Genomic DNA, 17,077 nt, shown 5'->3' on the forward strand with positions numbered 1-17,077 from the left:
GGGTGAAGTGATTCCTCTAATTTTTTTTTTTTTTTAGATTTATTTATTTGAGAGAGACCGTGAGAGAGAGAGAGAGAGAGCATGAGCAGAGGGAAAAGAGGGAGAGGGAGAAGCAGGATCCCCACCAAGCCAGGAGCCTGATGTGGGGCTTGATCCCAGGACCCCAAGATCATGACCCAAGCCAAAGGCAGATGCCCAACCAACTGAGCTACCCAGATGCCCTGAAGTTATTCCTCTAAGTCTCGTCTTCTTTTTCAAAATTTTGGTGATTCTAGGCCCTTTGCATTTCAATATAAATTTGAAATCATCTTGTCACTTTCTGAAAAAGACTGGGTTTTTATTTTAATAGGACTGCACTGAATCTATAAATCAATAGGGAGAATTTACATCTTGATATCAAGTCTTCTAATCCATTAACATACTATATCACTTTATTCATTTAGGTCTTCTTTAATTTTTCTCAGTATTTTTTTTTTAAGATTTTATTTATTTGACAGAGAGAAAGATCACAAGTAGGCAGAGAGGCAGGCAGAGAGAGGAGGGGGGAAAGCAGGCTCCCCACAGAGCAGAGAGCCCAATGGGGGGCTCAATCCCAGGACCCTGAGATCATGACCTGAGCCGAAGGCAGAGGCTTAACCCACTGAGCCACCCAGGCGCCCCTCAGTAATGTTTTATAGTTAAAATGTACTGGTCTTACAAAGGAGTTCTTAAGTTTATATTTACTTGTTACATGTTTTTAAGCTATTGTAAATAGTAGTGATTTTTAAAATTTCAATTTCTTTCATTGCTGGTATGGAGAAATACAATGGACTTCTGCTTTTTTCCATATATAAATTTTTGTAATACAACACAGATAAGAAAATGAAAACGTGAGCCACAGACAGGGAGAAAATATTTAAAAGCATATTATCTGATATACAACTAGTATCAGAATAAACAAAGAACTCTTAAGAGTCAGTAATAAGACAAACAGCTTAAATTTTTTTTAAAGATTTTATTTATTTATTTGACAGAGATGACAAGTAGGCAGAGAGGCAGGCAGAGAGAGAGGAGGAAGCAGGCTCCTGCTGAGCAGAGAGCCCGATGCGGGGCTCGATCCCAAGACCCTGAGATCATGACCTGAGCCGAAGGCAGAGGCTTAACCTTCTGAGCCACCCAGGCACCCCCAGCTTAAATTTTTTTTTTTTTAAAGATTTATTTATTTATTTATTTGACAGCAAGAGAGAGAGAGATCACAAGTAGGCAGAGAGCAGGCAGAGAGAGAGAGAGAGGGAAGCAGGCTCCCTGCCGAGCAGAGAGCCCGATATGGGACTCGATCCCAGGACCCTGAGATCATGACCTGAGCCGAAGGCAGCGGCTTAACCCACTGAGCCACCCAGGCGCCCCCCAGCTTAAAATTTTTTAACCGACAAAAGATTTGAACAGATACCTCATCACAGAAGATATATGAATGGCAAATCAACACACACACACACACACACACACACACACACACACACAAATAATTCGACCTTATTAGCCATCAGAGATGCAAATTAAAATCACAATTAAATACCCCTACACACCCATTAGGATGGCTATGATTAAATTAATAATACCTAATACTGACAATGATGTGAAGCAAATGTTAGTGGAAATGCAAAAATGCCACTTTAGAAAACAGTTTGGCAGTTTCTTATAAAGATTAACATACACTTACCATATATCCCAGCAATCTCATTTCTAGCTATTTATCAAACAGAAATGAAAGCATAAGCCCACACAAATACTGCACACAAACTTTCATAGGAGCTTTCTCAGTAACAGGCAAAAACTAGAAACAATCCAAACGACCATCAACTGATGAATGGACAAAGTCTGATTACACCCATGGCAAAGGAATGCTTTCAGCAATTTGGAAAAAAAAAAGAACTGCTGATACTGAAAACAATGTGAGTGAATCCCAAAACCATTATGCTAAGTAAAAGAACTCAAGACACAAAACATTACATACTATATGATCCCATTTACAGGAGATTCTGCAAAAGGCAAAAATCACAGTGATAGAGAACAGATCGGTGGTAGCCAAGGGCTGGGGCTGGGGCTGGGGAAGGGAATAGACCACAAACAAGAGACAAGGAATATTCTGGGATGATATTTCAATACCCTGATTTTCTATACCATATCATGGTTTGGTGACAGTGACACAATTATATACATCTGGGAAAGTTCATCAAATTGTACACTTAAAATGGGTGAACTTTATCCTGAGGTAAATGATACCTCAATACAACTGATTACAATACAGATACAGAGATCTTCAACTCTCACAGGAAAAAATGCAAAGCTACAGCTACAGAATGGCATGACTGAAAGGGGAAGTTGCTGAGTTTAGAATCTCTCTGTCACATAGAAGTGGGTAAAACAAAAATTTGTGGGTATTGCTCTTTGAAGTTGTTATATGATAATTAAAGAATAATCATGTCCATCAAAAGATGAATGGATTAAAAAAATGTAGTATATACATATAATGGAATATTACTCAGCCATCAAAAAGAATGAAATCTTGCCATGTACAACAATGTGGATGGAATAAGAGGGTGTTATGCTAAGCAAAATAAGTCAATCAGAGAAAGACAAATACCATATGATTTTACTTACATGTGGAATTTAAGAACAAAACAGATGAGCATGGGGAAGGGAAGGAAAAACAAAATAAGATGAAAACAGAGAGGAAGACAAACCATAAGAGACTCTTAACTACAGGAAACAAACTGAGGGATGCTGGAGGGGAGATTGGGGGAGTGTAAGTGGGGTGGACACTAAGGAGGGCACTTGATGTAATGAGCACTGGGTATATGCAAGTGATGAATCACTAAATTCTACCCTTGAAACTAATAATACACTATATGTTAACTAAATTAAACTACATTAAAAAAATTTTTTAATCACAAAGATCTAAAAATGAATAAAGCTTAACCATATTTCAAATGCTTAAAATAAAAAGAATGTTATGAGAAGGTTCTAAGTAGTATCATGGATTATTTTTTTTAATATTTTATTTATTTGACAGAGAGAAATCACAACTAGGCAGAGAGGCAGGCAGAGAGAGAGGAGGAAGCAGGCTCCCTGCGGAGCAGAGAGCCCGATGCGGGGCTCGATCCCAGGACCCTGAGATCATGACCCGAGCCGAAGGCAGAGGCTTTAATCCATGAGCCACCCAGGCGCCCCAGTATCATGGATTTTTAATTCCTTTAAAAGTGTAGCCCATGGGCGCCTGGGTGGCTCAGTGGGTTAAGCCGCTGCCTTCGGCTCGGGTCATGATCTCAGGGTCCTGGGATCGAGCCCCGCATCGGGCTCTCTGCTCCACAGGGAGCCTGCTTCCCTCTCTCTCTCTGCCTGCCTCTCTGCCAACTTGTGATCTCTCTCTGCCAAATAAATAAATAAAATCTTAAAAAAAAAAAAAAGTGTAGCCCATATATGCCCACCTCAAGAAAGTTCTGAGCTATTATTAAATTAAAAATACAATAATAGTTGTGCCTAGGTGGTTCAGTCATTTGGGCATTTGACCTTTTTTTTAAGATTTTATTTATTTATTTGAGAGAGAGGGAAAGTACAGAGGGAGAGGGAGAAGCAGAGAGCGCTGAGCAGAGCACTGATGTGGGACTCGATCCCAGGACCCTGAGATCATGACCCAATCCAAAGGCACACACCTAACCAACTGAGCCACCCAGGTGCCCCAAGAGCATCAGATTCTTGATTCCAGCTTGAGTCATGACTGAGCCTCTGCATTGGGCTCCACGCTCAGGACCAAGTCTGTTTGAGATTCTCTCCCTCTCCTGCTGTCCTTCCCCTCCACTCTCTCTCTCTCAAATAAATAAATCTTAAAATAATTTTTTAAAATATAATAATAATGAAAACTTTAAATAATCAAAGTCACTAAACACCCATTAGAATGACTGTAATTTTTTTTAAAAATAACAAATATTAGTGAAGATGTAGAGAAACCGAAACTCTCATACATTGTTGGTGGGAATACAAAACGATTTTCTTTTTTTTTTTTTTAAGATTTTATTTATTTGACAGATAGAGATAACAAGCAGGAAGAGGGGCAGGCAGAGAGAGAGAGGAGGAAGCAGGCCCCCTGCTAAGCAGAGAGCCCGATGCGGGGCTCGATTCCAGGACCCTGGGATCATGACTGGAGCTGAAGGCAGAGGCTTTAACGCACTGAGCCACCTAGGCGCCCCTACAAAACAATTTTCAATGCAGCCATTGTGGAAAACAGGTTAGTGGTGCCTCAAAAAGTTAAACACAGAATTACCATGATTCAGCAATTCCACCCCTAGTTATATATCCAAAAGAATTTAAACCAAGAACTCAACTACAAGGTAGATAAATTTCAAAAACATTATGTTAAATGAAACAGATCACAAATTACATGATTCCCTTTACATGAACTATCCAGATTAGGTAATCCATAGAGACAGAATGCAGATTGGTAGATGCCAGGGATGGGATGAAGGTGGAATGGAGAGTGACTGCTTAATGGTTAGAGATTTTTCTCTTAGGGTATATAATGTCTTCAAACTTAACTCCAAAGTTCAATCTGGTGTTGAGCTCTGGTTCTTTAAATCTTACTTTTTTTCTCTGTTAAATCTCATTTGCTAGTTCTTCTTGAGCCATCATTTCTGTTTTTGAGGTTCTGACTGAATGTATTCAACATGGAAAATGTGCCATCAGCATATGTGATAAACATTCTTTCTATATGTTTATTAAGGAAGTTGATGAAATGAATGATTATTAAGGACAAGAATAGAGATCTGTGTGACATCATTTCAGATCTGTGTGATATCATTTTAATACTGACACATTAAAAAAAAAAATCAACCTTCTTTTGCAGACGTTATACTGCAAACAAGTATTAATCCAACCAGCTGTAACATTAGCAAAGATATTCCAAAAAGTTCTTTACTCATTTAATAAGAAATTATGCATTGCTTACTATGTGCCACATATAATGCTACATGTAAAGTGGAAACATAATGATGGACAGAGTCATTCTTTGCAAATGATCATTCCTATTGTTAAAAAGAAAACCAGAGACTCAAAATGGCATCCCTTAGGTTAAGCCTAAAGTCAGAAAGACAATACCTAACCTAACTGTAGTTTCGATCCCCAACAATATAACCTTTAACCCACCTAAAGGACTTTCCCAGTCAATACTGGAAAATTTACTAATAGACTCCTCCTCCCCTTAAGAGGGCAACCTTGCGGGACGCCTGGGTGGCTCAGTTGGTTGGGCCTTCGGCCCAGGTCATGATCCCGGTGTCCTGGGATCGAGTCCCACATCGGGCTCCTTGCTCAGCAGGGAGCCTGCTTCTCTCTCTGCCTGCCACTCTGTCTGCCTGTGCTCTCTCTCTCTCTGACAAATAAATAAAAAAGAGGGCAACCTTGCCTAAATAATGCATTCCTGGGGCACCTGGGTGGCTCAGTGGGTTAAAGCCTCTGCCTTCAGCTCAGGTCAAGATCTCAGGGTCCTGGGATGGAGCCCCACATCAGGCTCTCTGCACGGCGGGTAGCCTGCTTCCCTTCCTCTCTCAGCCTGCTTCTTTGCCTACTTGTGATCTCTGCCTGTCAAATAAATAAATAAAGTCTTAAAAAAAATAACAATGCATGCCCTGCTAATAATAATAATCCTTCTTTTTTTCTTTGTGTGCCCTCTTCCTTCCCTTAAAAACCTTTTTCTTGCTCAACTCCTTGGAGCTCCCTTCTACTTGCTGGATGTGATGCTGTCTGATTCATAAATGATCTAATAAAGCTAATTAGATCTTCAAATCTAGTCGGGTTGATTTTTGTTTTGTTTTTAACACTGTAAAGGCATCATTCCTATAAAGGCAATGTCTGCTAACAAAGTAAAAAAAGAATCTCAAAAGCAAAAATAAGCAAAATAAGTCAATCAGAGAAAGACAAATACTGTATGAGTACTGTACATCTGAAGAATCAGTCAAACCCTACAGGTTATAAGATTTTTGGGATTCACATTCCTCCTACTAAAATGCCAATATTCAGTACTGTTCACTGCTTAGGTCACCCTTATACTGAGATATAAATTACTTGAATCCAACATTCTGATTTCCAAGAAAAAGCATCCAGGCCTAATTCTTCCAACTGCAATCTGTCTCTAGTTTCTCATTACCTATTTGTTATCTCAATGAAAACTCATCCACTCAATAATTATTAATTATTATACATTATAATAACCATTATAGGAAGCTATTGAAAGACAATCAAGTGAATGGCTAAACATTGGTGCTGCATAAATATTAGCCAAATGAAAAAACTGGAAGACAAAACTAAAAGGTTACTCAGTTAAAGGTATTGTAGTAGCACTGTGTGGTGACAGATGGGAGCTGCGCTTAAGGTGAACACAGCACAACATACAGACTTGTGGAATCACTACGTTATACACCTGAAACTAACATAACATTGTGTGTCAACTATACTTCAATTAAAAAAAAAAAAAACTAAAGAAACAATAGACGTGATCACTTTGTCTTTGAAATAAGACTTTAGAGTAAAAAGCGGCCTGGAAAGGAAGAAGACTGAATATGGTGTTCACATAATGAGGACATAACAATGATCTCAGCAAAAAGACTGTAATTATGGCTTAGAATGGGCTACAACTGTGGTGAAAAAAATGTAGACACCTGGAGATGTTGCAAGCTAACGCTGTCTGGGTGACTGGATGGGGAGGGGAGAAGAGGAAGGGTAGAGGAAGAGTCAAAGAGTTCCAGGTCTCAGGGCACCTGGGTGGCTCAGTGGGTTAAAGCCTCTGCCATGATCTCAGGGTCCTAGGATTGAGCCCAGCATCAGGCTCTCTGCTCAGCAGGGAGCCTGCTTCCTCCTTTCTCCCTCTCTGCCTGCTTCTCTGCCTACTCGTGATCTCTGTCAAATAAATAAATAAAATCTTTAAAAAAGAAGGAAAAAAAAAAAGAGTTCCAGGTGTCTGGCTGAACTACTGGGTGGATAATAGCGCTAATTAACAATTCAGGGAACAGCCAAGGAAGAAATGGTTTAGGGGAACAGAAAGGCAGAACAAGCAGATGGAGTCCTGGGGCACCTGGGCGGCTCAGTCGGTTAAGCGTCTGCCTTGGGCTCAAGTCATGATCCTGGAATCCTGGGATGGAGCCCCAAGTTGGGCTCTCTGCTCAGTGGGGAACCTGCCTCTCCCTCTCCTCTTCCCTCTGCTTGTGCTTGTGCATTGACTCACACATACTCTCTCTCTCTCTCTTTCTCAAATACATAAAAAAGATTTTTTAAAAACAAATTTAACAAGTGTAAAAAGCTAAAACAGATGGAGTCTTAGACATGATGATATAGTTCAGTGGATTCATGTCAGAAATAACAAGAGACAAAAATCAAAGATCAAAGTTTTAGATATTAACAATTCATGAGAAAGCAAAGCAGAAAGTAAGTTTATTTGAAAGATGTGAAAAAAAGGCTCAAATAAGTCTAGTCTTTACTCAGATTCAGACAGCTAAGTATCAGATACATCCTGGTCTTCCAAGTTCTAATCCAAACGTGTTTCTCCCATGCCACTTTTAACACTAGATTTTCAATTGTATATGAATTTTTTTTAAAGACAAAGTTAATCTCGGACAAGATGTCATCTAAAATTTTTCCCACTTGGGAGCATACAATATAATGACTGTATAATCCTTTTTATAAGAACACTAATTAGAAGCCACTAATTAGAATCATGGTTTCTACATATATGGGGGAAATAGGTCTTCAGAGAAATCCTCTCACCAGATACTAGGAAATGAGGGATAAGTCTAAAAATCTCTTCATAAACACCCACCACTTGGATGGCCTCAAAGTGAAAATATTTGCAGGGGGCCTGTATAGTGTAGTTGGTTAAGTGCTGACTCTTGGTTTGGACACAGGTTCTTTTTTTTTTTTTTTTTTAATTTAACAGACAGAGATCACAAGTAGGCAGAGAGGCAGGCAGAGAGAGAGGAGGAAGCAGACTCCCTGCTGAGCAGAGAGCCCGATACGGGACTCAATCCCAGGACCCTGGGATCATGACCTGAGCCGAAGGCAGAGGCTTAACCCACTGAGCCACCCAGGCGCCCCTGGACACAGGTTCTGATCTCAGGGTCATTAGATGAGTCCTGTATGGGGCTCCATGTTCAGCACCATGGGGCTTCTTAGGATTCTCTCTCCCTTTCCCTCTGCACCTCCCTTTAAAAAATAAATAAGTAGGGGTGCCTGGGTGGTTCGGTCGGTTAAGCAACTGACTCTTGCTTTCAGCTCAGGCGATGATCTCTCAGCAGTGAGATGGAGCCCCATGTCAGGCTCCACCTCAGCATAGAGTCTGCTTCAGATTCTCTCTCCCTCTCCCTTTGCTTCCCACCCCTCACTGCTCATGCCCACCCCTCATGCACACAGGCTCTCAAATGAATAAATAAAATAAAATAAAATAAGATCTTTAAAAAAAAAAGAAATAAAGAAAAGAAAATATTTGCTATATTAAGCTTTTGGTTATCCATTCTCCAGACTCTGGTCAAGTGTAACCTCCAGCAAATTTATCTCCCGAATAATTACACCCAAGAATAATTATTCTTGTCCCCTTTTAATTATGTTTTAAGTAGTCATAATGGGCAGTTCATTAAATGTTAAAATTAGTTGTTACATATGTCTCCTGTTGACCCAGAAATCCCTTGGAGGCTGGGTCTATGTAGCAATAAGTCCCATTGGATCCAAATCTCTATGAAGCAGGGTGCCTGGCTGGCTCATTTAGTAGAATGTAACTCTTGATCTCAGGGGTTGTGAATTTGAGCCCCACTATGGGTGTAGAGATTACTTTTTTTTTTTTTTAAGGTTTTATTTATTTGAGAGAAAAAGAGAGCATGAACGGGGGAGGGGCAGAGGGAGAAGCAGACTCCCCGACACAGGACTCAACCCCAGAACTCTGGGATCATGACCTGACCCAAAGGCAGATGCTTAACTGACTAAGTCACCCAGGAGCCCCAAGAGATTACTTTAAAATCTAAATTAATCAATCTCTATGATAGGGTACATATATATATACATATATATAGATATATGTGTATATCTATATATATATATATATTTTTTAATATTCCAGAGGTTAAAAGGAAGAAGATGTAGCGCTTTAATAGACATGCTGAGACCAAGTAAGGAAATTTGAATATAGTCTTTCTCTCAGATACTATTATTAAATTGATCTTAAACTTCTTGGATCTGATAATATACTATGGTTAAGAGATTGCCCTTGGTCTTACAAAAAATACTTAAGGATGAGGTATCATAAGGTCTGTGACTTGCTTTGAAATGTTTCAGAGGAAAAAAAAATACATATATATACACAGATAAAGCAAATGTGGCAAAATATGAGTTACAACCAAATTGACCAATTTAAGTAAATTTATGTGGATATTCACTGTATTTGAAATTTTCAAAATAAAAAGTTAAGGAGTGGAAAATTCCTGATTCTTCCTGTGGCCTAAGAGTCACAAACTTCAGATCACAGGGCAATCTTGTGACCCAAAAATTAACTTCCCACCTACAATAAAGAAGACTCTTTTCCCTATCCCCACTTCCCAGAATGGACAAATGGACAAAGCTTTCTAATCTATACATGCCAACCCAAAAGATTTATAATCCTAAAGAATAGATGAGATTATATATATATATATATATATATATATATATATATACACATACATATATATATATTTTTTTATTTTTTTTTTTTTTTTATTTGACAGAGAGAAATCACAACTAGGCAGAGAGGCAGGCAGAGAGGAGGAAGCAGGCTCCCCGCGGAGCAGAGAGCCAGACGCGGGGCTCAATCCCAGGACCCTGGGATCATGACCCGAGCAGAAGGCAGAGGCTTTAATCCACTGAGCCACCCAGGCGCCCCAATGAGATTATATTTTAATGGGAACAAGCTTCTGTTACTGTACCCTGAAAATTACTTGTGTGCCTTGTCCTTTAGGAAGAATGTGAGATAAGCAGGAAGTCAAAGGGCACCTTCAATAGAAAGGCAGAGGTACTGAGGATAAAAGTGTAGAAGATGCAATTACAGGCAGAAAACAACCTGCCCAGACTACACAGCTTAACCTTTGTTAGATTCTGTCTATCTTACAAATCCTGAAAGGCTCATTCTTGCATCCAATATATCCTGAACTGCCCACTATGCTATCCTCATATACTAAATATGTGTATCACAGAACTATACACAGAAGCAACATAACTTCACAAGGTTAAGAATCCTATCTATTACAAAGCTCTTTAACATAGAGCGCCCAGGTAGCTCAGTCAGTTAAGCATCTGCCTTCGGCTCAGGTCATGATCGCAGGGTCCTGGGATCAAGCCCTGCCTCAGGCTCACTGTGCAAGGAGCCTACTTCTTCTTCTCTTTCCCCTCTTGTGCTCTCTCGCTATCTCAGTCTCTCTCAAATAAATAAATAAAATCTTAAAAAAAAAAAAAAGAAAAGAAAAGAAAAAGGAAAGCTCTTTCCCAGAAAATGTATTCATTCAATCAACCATACTAAGTCTTTTTCTTGACTCTCCGTACCTAATCAGTACAGTGACTGGATGAGAGCAATCAGAATATATTCAATTAAATCCATTCTTTTTCTATAATTTACTTTGAAAAATTAAACTATCAAAATCCTAAAAAGAAAAATAATAAATGTGGCCATGGCAATCAAGAATTTGTTCATAGAGCAAGGGACAGTCTTTACCAACACTTACCAAGCCAGCAGTAAGAGAAGGAGCGGATTGTCCAAGGGACTGGTTCCTCATTCGAACCAGGTTTGAGGCTTCTCCTGAAGACTGCCAAGTCATCTGTCCCACACTGCTATGTACACTGCTGGACAAGGGGAGCAGCTGCTTACCTTCAAACACAAAGTTTGGAAAATATACTTGTAATTATTTATTAATTAATTAATGAAAATATACAATATCAAGTGGATAAAAGTATAGTGATCCAAAATAAAATGAAGTTCTGCCATATTCATTTTAGAATCTGTAGCCCTTTAAAAAATTCCAGCTGTCTTGGTGGAAAGGAGAATTGTAAATAGAGTACTGAAACTGAATTGACTATTTTAAATTCTCTGTAATATCCATCACCATGCCAGCACCCAAACCTGACATCCAACCCAGCAGGCTTTTTCTAGTCCCTTCCATGCTACTTAGTTTCTCACCAACTCAATGCAACATGAGTGGAGTTGAAAGTTTCTCCTAGGTAAGTTTGGCCCTCACGTTTTCAGAAGATGAACAAGGAATCTATAATGCTCTGGCCAGACTTCATGTGTTCAGTCCAGGTTGACTGACTGGCTACCTTAATCCCAAAGACTACAAGAGAGTCACTTACAAAAGACAGAGTACCTAGAATTGCAATGACCTTCTAATTGAGGTACAAGTCCTATCTCAATCTCTTCCTTCGTCATGTTCCTCAACACTGATGCTAGTGATCTAACCAAAACAAACGTGGTATCATTCCCTACCCTAAAAAAAACTTCTTATGACTCCCTACTGTTCAAAATTAGCCAAACGTTAAAAAAAAAAGAAGAAGAAAAAAAAAAAAAACTAAAGAGATCCTCCTCCATAAATCCAGATTATCTTCCTGGCCTCATCTCCTTTAATTCTTCCACATCCCTTTGCTCACTCAACTTCAATATTATGCCCTGCATTTTCACCTGGGTTTATCTTGATCACCCAATTCATGTGAAAACCTTTCCCTCTTCCTGGAAAAATCCTATTCAACATGGAAATACCCACTGTAATAAAGATGTGAGCAAAAGGAGTTTTTAGTTTTGTTTTTGGTACAACATTCCCTTTTACTGCAAACAAAATGTGATGCAATTTATTTGGAGGGCAATTTAGCAAAACTGACTAAAATTTTAATTTGAATATGTTTGGACCCAGCATTCCACCTGTAGTAGTGTAGTATAACGAAAAAATAAACCAGAACGCTCACCTAGCAATGCTCACCAGAATAAAACTGAAAATAAGATAAACGTTTATTGCAATTTAAAGATATTATAGTATCTCTACAAAATGACATACTGAACCCATTAAAAATAATGAGGCATCTCAAAATGTAGTCAAGGGAAAAATGTTCAACATTTCCTGTTAAGTAAAGAAAGCCAAAAGGAAGTGTATGGCATATGATATCAATTTTTATTTTAAAGAAAATGTTTGTGTATATTTACATAAATTTTTAAAAGTATATTTTTAAAATAATGGAGTATATATAAAGAGTATATATACATATAAAGTATATATAAAGGGTATATATAAAGAGTATATATAAAGGTTAAGGGAGGAGGAAGGGAGACAGAAGTAAAGATTAAGAAGAACTTTTTATTAAAGATTTTATTTATTTATTTGTCAGAGAGAGAGAGCGAGCACGCGCACAAGCAGGCAGAGTGGCAGGCAGAAGCAGAGAGAGAAGCAGGCTCCCTGACGAGCAAAAAGCCAGACACGGGACTCAATCCCAGGACCCTGGGATCATGACCTGAGCCAAAGGCAGCAGCTTTACCGACTTAGCCACCCAGGCACCCCTAAGAAGAACTTTTCACTTTGACATAATGCTGGTCTTTGAACTCAAATTTTTTATTACTGGCATATTTACTTTTTTAATCAGAAAAATGCAATGTTTTTTTAAAAGTCTAGTTATCTTCCAAGTCTGTGTGCAAATGTATGCTTTACCAGAAAGTCTTCCCACAAAACCCTCTACAAAGAATAGTTCCCTACTCAAAACTTCCATTAAGACCAGAGTAGAGACAGCCTGTCTGCTTTCCTTCTACAAATGTTGCTAAGTTCTCCAGATCATCTGCTTATCCTCATCTATATATTCTAAAGGAAAGCTAGCTCCTTAACTTACCCTATACACATAAACAAAGGCTAGTATCATATCTCTATCTCCCTTCAAAATAAGGGCTTGCTGGGGAAAGAGATTTATGCACCTGCAAAAGAAACCCATTTGGACATATACTAGTCTGGCCTTGAAATGTACGCAGGGGGGCACCTGGGTGGCTCAGTGGATTAAGCTGCTGCCTTCAGCTCAGGTCATGATCTCAGGGTCCTGGGATCGAGCCCCGCATCGGGCTCTCTGCTCCGCAGGGAGCCTGCTTCCTCCTCTCTCTCTGCCTGCCTCTCTGCATACTTGTGATCTCTCTCTCTGTCAAATAAATAGATAAAATCTTAAAAATAAATAAATAAAAATTAAAAAAAACCACTTTAAAAAAAAAAGAAATGTACGCAGGATTGCCAAGAATTTGAGGAAAACAAACAATATAAAACAGAAGCAACAATATGAACAAATGGAGAAACTAGCCCTTTAGTAGAGAAATAACTCAGAAAAAAAAAACTTCTAATTATTCTCACAATGATTCAAGAGGTTAATATGTAAAAGATTCCCTGTTAAATATGGCTGAATGAGCACACACTTTTATCTTTTGTCACCCAGGACAGAAAATGAAAATAAAGAAGTAAAATATGGGGCGCCTGGGTGGCTCAGTGGGTTAAGCCTCTGCCTTCAGCTCAGGTCATGGTCTCAGGGTCCTGGGATCGAGCCCCGCATCGATCTGCTGAGCAGAGAGCCCGCTTCCCCCTCTCTCTGTCTACTTGTGATCTCTGTCTGTCAAATAAATAAATAAAATCTTTAAAAAAAAAAAAAAGAAAAGAAAGAAGTAAAATAAACAAAGGCTGTAATGAGGGAAGGGGGAGTAACTGAGGAGATGAATAAAATTTGTGGGAAACCTAAAACAGACAGATGAATCGTAACCAATGGAACTGGGCAAAGAAAGACAAGGTGGGACACCTGAGTGGCTCAGTGGGTTAAAGCCTCTGCCTTCGGCTCAGGTCATGATCCCAGGGTCCTGGGATCAAGCCCCGAGTCGAGGCTTTCTGCTTAGTAGGGAGCCTGCTTCCCTTCCTCTCTCTCTCTCTACCTGCCTCTCTGCCTACTTGTGATCTCTGTCTGTCAAATAAATAAATAAAACCTTTAAAAAAAAAAAAAAAAAGGAGGGGTGCCTGGGTGGCTCAGTGGTTTAAGCCGCTGTCTTTGGCTCAGGTCATGATCTCAGGGTCCTGGGATCGAGTCCCACATCGGGCTCTCTGCTCGGCGGGGAGCCTGCTTCCCTCTCACTCTCTCTGCCTGCCTCTCTGCCTACTTATGATCTCTCTCTGTCAAATAAATAAATAAAATCTTTAAAAAAAAAAAAGAAAGAAAGAAAGAAAGACACAAGGTAAAATAAGCTTAGAGAAGGCTACAGTTAAATGGCAGTTAAATGCAATAGGAGGCTACCCTGCAAAATCTCAGATAAGCTCAGTACTCAGAAATGCAAGCTACCAAAGAGGATATAAAATTAAGATGTAAGGCTGAACTCAGATTAACTGAAAATCTATAAAGAATCAAACACAACCACATTCCCACATTGTACAACCCAGTACAATCAATTACTTCAAAGGATAGAAGGAATATGGCATCTCAGAGCAAAGCAATGGATTCTGGTTATTAGGTGCTCAAAAGAGTTGATTCAGAAACAAAATAAAACTTTAAAAAAATTTTAATACAAAAATCAAAATTCTATTTACTCAGACAGTATTTATAAGGTTATTACCTTATAATACCTCCTTAAAAGAAGAACAGAATACAATGAAAGCAAAAAATGGCTCTATGTGATTAAATGCCTGGCAAAATAACAATTTCAATCAAAGAGTGGAAAGATAAAGCCAAGGGAATACCCCTGAAAAGGGACAAAAATAAGAAGAAATTTAAAACTAGAAGGGAATACAGGAGGATTTTATTTTCTTCTCTACTATCTTTTCAGCTGAGACCAGTGGATTCTTTAATAGTGTACTGATTGCTTAAAATTATGTCACATTTTAACTGTTTCCTATTTGGACGATGACTTCTTGTATCATTTCTTCCCCTTGAATTTTTTAAAGACTTTTCTATGGGGAAGGTGGGGAGGCACTGTAGGCTTTGGAATAGATTTTGAAAATAGGAAAAAGTAAATAAAAAAAGCAAAGGATCTGAGGTCCACAGAATAAGCAGAGAGCAAAAGTCAAATTCGAAAGGAAAAACCAGTGATAGTGGTCAACTATGAAATATCTAGCGGGTTGAAGCCACCATTCTGATATGCCATGAGGAAATAGTAAAGAGAGGAAGAAGGCCTTATCCTGTAAGTATTCTATACAAGACTATCACCAGAGAAGAAGGTATCAAGATGCCAGGTCAGTTGATATACCCTTAAATATAAGTGATATACACTTGAATGTGTGGACAACACAGTTGCACATTTCTTAAAAAACAAAATTAGATACTCACCTGACAGCGAACTGGCCAGACTTCCTCTCCGCAACTTACAGTCATCCTGACTAAGTTGTCGTTGGAGTTTAGCTTTTCCGGTGGATGAAAATATGTCAGGATTACTGAGCTTCCTAAAAAGCAGGGGACTAAGTCCAGCTATCACATCCTTTAAAGAAAAAAAAAAAAAAAAGGTAAAATATAAGTCTGTAATGTTTGATATAAAGTCTGCAAGGACTTTATATCAAACATCTCTACAACATTCATTGCAGTTAAAAAGTGCCAGCATTTTATACTTTCTGCTCAACAGCTAAAGCCAGAAACATACTTCTTAGTAAAAGCTGTTTGGGTATGCTATGAAGGCTGTGGGACATTGATTATAAAATGCCAAAGGGGCACCTGGTGACTCAGTCGGTTGAGCATCCAACTCTTAGTTTCTTTTTTTTTTTTTTTAAGATTTTATTTATTTGGGGCGCCTGGGTGGCTCAGTGGGTTAAGCCTCTGCCTTGGGCTCGGGTCATGGTCGCGGGGTCCTGGGATTGAGCCCTGCATGAGGCTTTCTGCTAAGCGAGGAGCCTGCTTCCCCCTCTCTCTCTGCCTGCTGCTCTGCCTACTTGTGATCTCTCTCTCTCTCAAATAAATAAATAAAATCTTAAAAAAAATTCATACATTTTGAAGCAAATGCTCACCTAATTGGTGACTAAACTATTCTGAAAAAAATAAGGCAAATGAGACATATTTTTCATATTTCAATGAAGGAAGCTATAACAAACACAGACAAGTCGCACATCAAAGTGATATGGACAGTACAAAGACAAAAATGAGAAACATAAAAAGAAATAACTAAAATCTATGTTTCCCACCGTGTGAAGAACAAGACTCGAGTAAATAGTAAAAGCCACAGAGGGGGAAAAATCAGAAAATGCCAGCCTCCTTAAGATTTAAGGAAAAAAAAACCCTCTAAGATCATACAGTGTGACCGATGGGTTCAAAAACATGGGAAAGTGCCAATATTGGTTGGTGATGGCTATCCAGAATATAATTTATATATGCCCAAGGGAAAAAAAAATGTAAACTTAAAGAAAAATAACAGAAGAAACAAGGAAACAGTATTTTTTAAATTGGTAGTAAATGGGGGCGCCTGGGTGGCTCATTGGGTTAGCTCAGTGGGCTGAGCTAAATAAAGTGCCTTTAGCTCAGGTCATGATCTCAGGGTCCAGGGATCAAGCCCCACATCAGGCTCTTTGCTCAGCAGGGAGCCTGTTTCACCCTCTCTCTGCCTGCCTCTCTGCCTACTTGTGATCTCTCTGTCAAATAAATAAATAAAATCTTTTAAAATAAATAAACAGACTGGTAGTAGATGGATAAAATGATAAGGAGAGATACTTAGGCACTGAATCATTAAAGCAAATGATGTGTCAAGTTAACTGTAACAGAGTTGAGCAGGGAGGCAGAATTGGAAGACGTAGCTAATACAGAAAGAAGGCAGTAAGAGAGCAGTCTACATGCCCACCATTTGGTGTGTCAAGAATGAAACTACCTATGAATCAAGGACAAACCATGGAAGGAAGCCAGGTTTGGGCACTAATGCTGATAACCCACAAAAAAGGGCTGGCTACTCACATAGGCAACACCCTCAGCAACCAGCTTTCGGTGGAAGAAAATAAGGAAGCCCTGAAGGATATCAAGCATTGAAATAATATCTCAGGTGAAGACAATATGGAGAAGGAAAGGTCTCATCCTCAAA

At 39.0% G+C, this 17,077-nt stretch overlaps 1 protein-coding gene across 11 annotated transcripts in view; it reads right to left on the minus strand.

The window, feature by feature from the left end:
* The window catches only part of MAST2 (microtubule associated serine/threonine kinase 2), a 205,928-nt gene that overhangs the window by 164,190 nt on the left and 24,661 nt on the right, over positions 1-17,077 (minus strand). For all 11 annotated transcript variants that reach the window (XM_046010796.1, XM_046010767.1, XM_046010828.1 and 8 more), the window contains exons 2-3: positions 15,352-15,499; positions 10,764-10,906 (exon numbers count right to left, since the gene is read on the minus strand). In XM_046010796.1, coding sequence (XP_045866752.1) covers positions 10,764-10,906; positions 15,352-15,499 — 291 coding nt within the window. The remainder of the gene's footprint in view (positions 1-10,763; positions 10,907-15,351; positions 15,500-17,077) is intronic.

The sequence above is a fragment of the Meles meles genome, chromosome 1 (assembly GCF_922984935.1).
Source record: "Meles meles chromosome 1, mMelMel3.1 paternal haplotype, whole genome shotgun sequence".
In the NCBI taxonomy this organism is placed as follows: domain Eukaryota; kingdom Metazoa; phylum Chordata; class Mammalia; order Carnivora; family Mustelidae; genus Meles; species Meles meles.